Raw genomic sequence first — 7,684 nt, forward strand, 5'->3', positions numbered from 1 at the left:
AGAATAAGTGGGTGGTGTGGAAGGAAGAGAAGAGAAAATTTCAGAGAGAAAAAAATCAGTAACTTGTTGCTGACCCGTGATGATGATGATGGCTGTTTGTGTCCCTGCACCCCCCATAGGGGCTAATAGAATCTTGAAGGTTCTTCTCTCACTTTCTTCTGTAAGGAGTGGCATGTCAGCAGTTTGAGGTTTAAACTCTTCAACTGAATAGATTTTAGGCCCAAACAGAAAGACGTTTACAGCAAAGAAGACGTTGCTATTCATATGAATACGTTCTAGATTTAGAATTCTGAGGCCCAAACTCAGATGCCAGTAAGAGGGGTGGCCAGTCCCAAGCTCAGCTCTCCTGAATCTCAGACTGTTGTCAGGGGCAGAAACTGAGGCCCAGAGGAAGCAGTGACTACTCTTTTCTTTGGGACGTTTTTAAATGAAGCTGAAATATACTTTTATTTGCAGTTCCTGCTATTGGTGTGTACAGCTTATGTTGAAGACTTACGTTACGGGCTTCAGTGTTTATCTATGTATATAGTATGTATACAGAATTCCTGTCCTAGAAGCCTTAAACAAAATGGTTTACTCTCTCTCTGTCATGTGCTAACATGCTAGAGACATTTTATTTAATCTGAAAATAAGAAAAGCACACATGCCGTTGGAGGAAGGGGACTAACAACAGTTAAGTGCTTCTGAAAGGCAGACATCCAACTAAGTACTTTACTTGGGTTATTGTACTTGGCTGCACAGTAATGCTGAGATTGATAGTATTCCCATTAAAAGGTAGGAGAGGTTAAATAATTTATCCAGGGTCATGTAACAGGTAAGGGAAAGAATAACTCTATATCCTGTGTTTCCTGATTTCGAACCACATCATACACATGATTTGAGACATTGTGACTTTTTAGGCACACTTGAAATGAATTAAAATGAAAATAATTCTTCTCTGTCTTTTCAAGGCTCCGCAGATATAAAGTCCTAGGGAGTAGCAATTCCGACTCAGACCTTTTCTCCCGCCTGGCCCAAATTCTTCAAAATGGATCTCAGAAACCCCGGAGCACTACTCAGTGCAAAAGCCCAGGATCCCCTCACAATCCAAAAACACCCCCCAAGAGCCCAGTGGTCCCTCGCAGGAGTCCCAGTGCCTCTCCTCGAAGTTCTTCCTTGCCTCGCACGTCTAGTTCCTCACCATCTCGGGCTGGCCGGCCCCACCATGACCAGAGGAGTTCATCCCCGCATCTGGGGAGAAGCAAGTCACCTCCCAGTCACTCGGGATCTTCCTCCTCCAGGAGGTCCTGCCAACAGGAGCATTGCAAACCCAGCAAGAATGGCCTGAAAGGATCCGGCAGCCTCCACCACCACTCTGCCAGCACGAAAGCCCCCCCAGGGAAGAGTAAGTCAGCCAGTAAACTCAGCAGATAGGAGCCAGGCTGCATCTCTGTGAGACGTGTGAGATCTTCCTCCTAAACCTGATGCATGTGTGTCCCTGTACTGTCTACTTAAAAAAATCAGTGTTGTTTTTCTCTTGCAAAAGAAAGTAACATGATAAATTATTTATAAGGAGACATAAATATATGATAAGGAATTACCTAAGGCAGGCAGCAAGCAGATCAGGAATCAATGCCTTTGCATAGGAAGGGGCAATCTAGCAAAGCCAAGGGGGAGAAACTGATTAAATGAACTCTCATTTTTCTAGCTGCCTTTAAAATGAAAGAGTTGAAGGTAGGAGGTGGAATGGAATTTTAAGGCATTTGGCCTCCTTGTTTTTAAGGCTCTACTCAAAGATTATATAGCAAAAGTGAAACTTCTTGTTTTAATATTTTCGTTCAAAACGTCCCAACCTTGGAGAGTCAGAATTGTCTGATATTAAAGTGTGTAAGAAGTCTGCTGCTGAGGAGCCAATGCTGATTTGCGTTGGGCTTGTGTGTTCACCTAGCGTATTGAGAGTTCACACCTTTACTTTGCTTCGTTCCTAGTACCTTCCCTGGATTTCACATTTTTTAAAGTTAGTGTTTCTCACCTGATCCAATTGCTCTTCTTTTAACAATACATTCTAATATGCTTTTAGCAACACACGTTGAGAATTTCAAATTCAGTTACTTTTTTCTAGTCCCCTAATATTTTTCTTTGGAGCACCATATTCTCAGTATGTTTTTATTGTGAGAAATAACTGATGAAACGTGGGTAAGAAAACTTAGGAAGGAAATGTCTAAATAGAGCGAGTTTGCAGGTTTTAGTGCTTTAGGGAGAGAGGGACAGGGTGGGGGTTAATACCCTTCAAGATAGGACTCTTTTCCCGTTAGTTTCCTCCTTGTGGAAGGAAAACTGCCCGGAGTAGACCTTGCTTCCTTAAGTCTTTTAGGTACCAACTATTTCTAATGTCAAACTCCAAGAGGATATCAAGGAAGTACAATACCATGGAATGTGACTGTATGCTATAGAGATTTAGAAAGAAAAATAGAAATTAGGTATGTTGTTGAAGCTTACAATCCTCAAACTTTGTATTTTATACATTTAGCCAATAAGGAATCAGTATCTGGGGAAATAAATTTAGATTCAATATTTATCTTTTAATGTTTTATTACCTGCTTTTCCTGTGCTTTGGTTTGAACATTTTGGCTTCTTGACCTGATTTCCGTGTAATCTTCAATTTATAAAAGCTGTAAGGAAGATCATATTTGTTCTAATCTCACTCTTCTGCTAACAGGAATCAGGCAAAATTAAATCATAGTAAACTTTTTAAATGGGCTCTTTTATACTCTGTAGGTGTTTTTTTGTGTTGTAAAGACCTCCCTAAGGTCAGGAAAATTGGTCGGCTTGCTGTTGAAATTTGCCTTCTAGCAAACATCTGTGCTTTCTCTTCGACCTTGTGTTTGCTGCCAAACCTAATATGGTTGAATTGGGGGGGGGGAAAAAGTATATTTCCTCACCAAGTGAACATATTCTAATGCTGCATTAAAGCTGCCCTGAAGCTGCACTGAACTTAACCTTGTTCTCTTTATCCGTGTTGAGCTTTTTTTAAAAGAAAAAAACTCAAAACACTATTGAGGCATATTTGGTCTCCCGAAAGAAATGTAGCATAGTGTGGAATCTTAATTTCTCTCCGGTTTCAAGTACTACAGAGGAATGCAATGGATAAGACATATTTGCTGTTTACCTAAAGCAACTGTAATACTGGAAGACCGATCCTTCTGTATTATATTGTACAATAGTTGCTGTAATACAACTTGCATGTGTTCAATGGTAAATTATATAAATATTTATAAATATATAGAGAAACATATGCTTATATAAACTCGTTCTTTCTCATTCTCCATTTGTAATTTCAAGATCACAGATGGTGAAATTCCTTTTTATTGTGTGCCTCGCGTACACTTGGGCCTTGCCTAGCTTCATTTTCTGAAAATATGTTCTTGGCATGTGACACTTCAGATTTTTTGCCTGCCTTGTAACTATTGCAAGGGTTGGCAGTCTTCAACAAGCCAAGATAGGTTATTTAATTTTCATTTTTAAAAGCTCTTAATAGGGGAAAAAAATTACTGGGATGTGCTTGTAATAGTGGTTCAAAGATTTGCCATGTTAATCACATAATTCTGTCCTTATGGTTAGAGTGGATAAACTGGGATGATAGTCATGGTCTCATGTAAATTGATTTTTTAAAAATCTCTTAAAAATTACCATTCTACTTTTCTTTTTGCCTCACTTTTTTTTTGGGGGGGGGAGTAATTTACAATTAAGAAATTATTGTTTTTCTATTGTATTAAATTGTGCTAAAAATAGGCAGCTTTAAATCCTGACCTCTTTCATCAGAAATGTATTCGTGGTAACCGCTGGAAAAGCTCACAAGGCTCCAGTTATGGTGTGTGTGTTTTCTTATTGGCATTTCCCTGCCAGCAGTCAAAACTGACAGTGACGGCAACATGGCAACTTAACGTTTTTTCTCTTTCTTGGTTCCTTGTTTTTCTCCCAACTTTTCCATGGTTGCCCCCTTTTCTAAATGGCACCGACAAACAGATCCAGAAACAGCCTCATTGTGTAAGAATATTTTATTTTACAGGTAGAGGAAAGAGTTAACCAAAGATGTTTCTGCTTAATACTTTCAAAAGAACACAGACTATATCTTATATATCAATAGGTCCACTTAAAAATACTAGCTTACATATTTACTTTATGGTTTGTAAAAGCAATTTGTGCTTTTAGATGTTACAAATCTTGGGCTAAGAAGAGAAGTTGGCAGCCCTGAGCAAAGCACTTTTGGCACAATGATTTTTGTTTTTGTTTTATTTTAAAGTATGACACAGAGAACAAGTTGTGGTGTTATAGTTGATGTTATTTTTAGTTCTTTATTTTTTTATTTATTTTTTAGTGATGGCACATATCAGATTTCAGTGACAAACATAGATCATCCAAGTAATTTTAAACCAGTTTGGTTATTCTACCTAAGTGGAACATGATCATTAATTAAAGTCAAGCCAAACTATACTAGAAGTATTATGGGGCAGAAATTAAAGTTATCTTTTGAAAATCAAGTGCCTCGTGGTTTCTCCTATCATAACTAAATTGCTGATTACCTAGTCACACTTGTCCTTATTCTCTGTCTAATCTCTGGAATTACTTGAGTGGAACAGAAGATGGAATTAGCAATAGTTTAGCCCTTTCAGCTAGCATTCTTTCTAAATTATGCTGCCAAATCTCCAGGGTGTACAGGTTGGCTAAAATCAAAATTCCAGTAATTGTTAGCACAGCTTAAAGGCATTTAACTTTAACATATAGTGAACAAAGGAGGAAAATTGGGTCATATCAAATTTAACTTTAAAGCACAGATTATAAACACCTTTGAATGGTAAGTCCTAGGTAGGCACTGTCATTCTCAACTTGGTATGCAAGCTGGCCTTGCTGACAGTGGCATTAGCTACATTTACTGTTTTTTTAAGTTGCATGTTGTGAAGTGAATGTTTTTTGTAAAAGTTGCCAAGTTAAGTCCTAAATAAGTAGCAAAATGGTAATTGAGACCATTTTATTATCCACTTTATATAATTTGCTTTAAAATACTAAACAAAGCTCAGCTGCTTACTAATGCAGTGGACTGGTTGTGCAGTCTTTCTGTTTAGCTCCTAGCTGCTATGGGAACTTGAGGTTCTTTGGTAATCATCAGAGATTCTTTCCAGACCACAGATTTTTATGCGAATGTTTCTATGGTTATAGTCAATCTACAAGGAAAAAGTGTACATTGGTGCATGTTTTATCAACCCAGACACAGATAGTTAAAACAATAATTAATTTTTCTATACCCAATAGCTTTGAATTAAAAACAGATGCTTCTTCCCCAAGAGCAGAGGATTCTTTGTTCTAGGAACTACATTCTTTAACAAAAGGAATTGGTGATAGGAGACACAGGATCCAGATTTTGGAATTTAGTGGCTTGGGGAAATAAAAATATATCTTACTCTGGCTATTTGAAATTATATTTACTTAGATAAGTCCAGATTTAGTCTTGGAGATCAAAATTTTCACATTTTAAAACAATTTTCATTCCTTTATATTTGTCAAAACCTGACTTTTGTTAGAGAACAATTGCTCCTGTCATGCTCATGTATTTTGGGATTGTTTGCATTCACTCTTAACATCTGTCCATTTCTGCTTTTGTGTGTTTACCGCAGATGTTGGGGCTTTGCCTAAAGGGAGAGAAATTTTAGCACCTGTATCACTGAAGCAGTAGAATGGTTGACAACTGCATTGTTTAACTTTCTTGAGTCTGTGTGGTTCAGTAGACAGTTTATTTGCAGAAGTTAATTACCTATGCTTTTAATACAAAAAGTGTCACAGGATTAAGGCATGGAAACCACTATGGTAGTGTTCACATGTCGGTTTATTTACCCAAGTTCCTAAACCACAGGTGCATACTTAGACCGTAACTGAGAGAAGGGAATAAGGTGGTTCTAGAAATTCTGACGTGTCTCTCAGATGCCCTAGTCCGGGGTTCTGGGTTCCTTGACCTGGATAATAGGATTCACTGAGGCAGATCCTTGAGCCCATGTGCCTGTAGAATTTACTGATGACATAATTTTACACACTAATGATGGATAGGAATTTTCTTTCTTTTCAGTGGTTTCATAGTGTACAGAAGTGTTCATTCACCCAGTTAAAAACATTTAATAAACTAAGTTTTTGTATAAACTACCCTTGCCATCTGATGCTTCCCCCCCCCCCCCATAATGTAAGTTTAAATCTATAAAATTTCCTGCACAGCACTTCAGCGTACCTGGGGTCTGTGTGTTCTTCACTCACCCACAAGAGTAAGCTTGACTGATTTATTTTAGGGAGCAACCCAGGGAGGGGAAACTTGGGATGGTTTCAAAACTATTTTATTTTTAAGCCATTCACCAGATAGGTAAATCAGTCACTAAGGTAAAAAGTATTTAGAAATACAGATAGGAAGATAAAGGAAACATAATGTGCCACTTGGAGCTCTGAACCTGGATATGGTGAATCAAAGAACCATCAGATAACCCAGGCTTGAGCCCCCCCCTCACTTTTCTCATACACAGTCCCTGGTCTCCTTTGTGACTCCTTTCCTAAAATAGCCGGTACAGATTTCATTAGGCCATGTACTTACAAGTTCACAGCTTTTAGGGAAAAAGAGGGAGCGGGAAAACATCTAGTTTTGCATTAGATACAAATCCTGAAAGTTAGGAACTAATGGCAGCTGTTAAACCAGATTAAACCGCAAACCAGAAGAACTCTTGTTGAGCAAGACCAGTAAGTTAGCATAGCGGAGTTTAATAATTCTAGTTTTCTCCCTTTCTTTTCCTCTTCATGAAATCAGAGGGATGAGAAACTGCTCTTTGAAATGCCTCCAAAGGTATTGTGCCCCTTTCTCTTCCAAGCAGCCCTCTTTATGCATTTTTGCTCAGGCAACCAAGGACATAGAGTATTGGCAGAAACATGGAGTGCTTTTGTATAGGCCATCTGTACATAAAAGTGTAATTATTTATTTAATTTTCCCATTTGTATCATATTAAAGCTTTGTACAGTGTTTTAAGTTCTGTTTTAAAATTATTTTGTATTTTATTTTTATAATCTAGTAATAAAATATTCATTCCGCATGCAAACTCTAGTTCTATTTGTGTGATGGCTTGGATTTCAAAAGTGGTAAATATTATTTTTCTAATTTAATAAAATTATTGAATACACCAGAGGTTCAAAGATCAACAGTGAGCTGAAGTGTTACTAGAAATGCAGTACCACGTTCAGAAGTGACCTAGAAAAAGAAGTGCCGAACTGAATACGAACTGCAGATAAAAACCCTGCAGATAAAAACCAGGGTTCAGGGATATGAGAGATGGTTCCGTGTGTAATAAAAATGAAAGTGTGAAAAGCACTCTTTCAGTCCTTCATTCTCTCTGGCTGGAGGTACTTTTTCCTTCTGCACAGGAAACAGTCCAAGCACTAGAGTGGTTCCTTTCCCCACCGCCATCTCCTTTCCACTTGTAACCTGCCTTTGAACCAGAGGGACTCTCAGAAGGCATTCCCGTCGCACTGCTTCGCCCCTCCTGATTTGGTTTGGCTTGGAGTGGTAGTGCCATCTGTTTTTCTCCGCCTGGTTTCCCTTTCTTGATTTCCCAGTGAGCAGCAACTTCCAAAGAGCTGGCTCTCATGTTTTTCAAAATAAGAGAAATTAGTAACTCAAGCT

General features: G+C 38.2%; 1 protein-coding gene across 3 annotated transcripts in view; it reads left to right on the plus strand.

Moving 5' to 3' along the window:
• Positions 1-7,108, plus strand: part of TTBK2 (tau tubulin kinase 2) — a 130,295-nt gene extending 123,187 nt beyond the window's left edge. For all 3 annotated transcript variants that reach the window (XM_019725389.2, XM_074327861.1, XM_019725390.2), the window contains one exon: positions 951-7,108. In XM_019725389.2, coding sequence (XP_019580948.2) covers positions 951-1,413 — 463 coding nt within the window. In that variant the 3' untranslated portion in view covers positions 1,414-7,108. The remainder of the gene's footprint in view (positions 1-950) is intronic.
• Positions 7,109-7,684: the final 576 nt, after the last annotated feature.

Source organism: Rhinolophus sinicus, linkage group LG03, assembly GCF_036562045.2.
Source record: "Rhinolophus sinicus isolate RSC01 linkage group LG03, ASM3656204v1, whole genome shotgun sequence".
In the NCBI taxonomy this organism is placed as follows: Eukaryota; Metazoa; Chordata; class Mammalia; order Chiroptera; family Rhinolophidae; genus Rhinolophus; species Rhinolophus sinicus.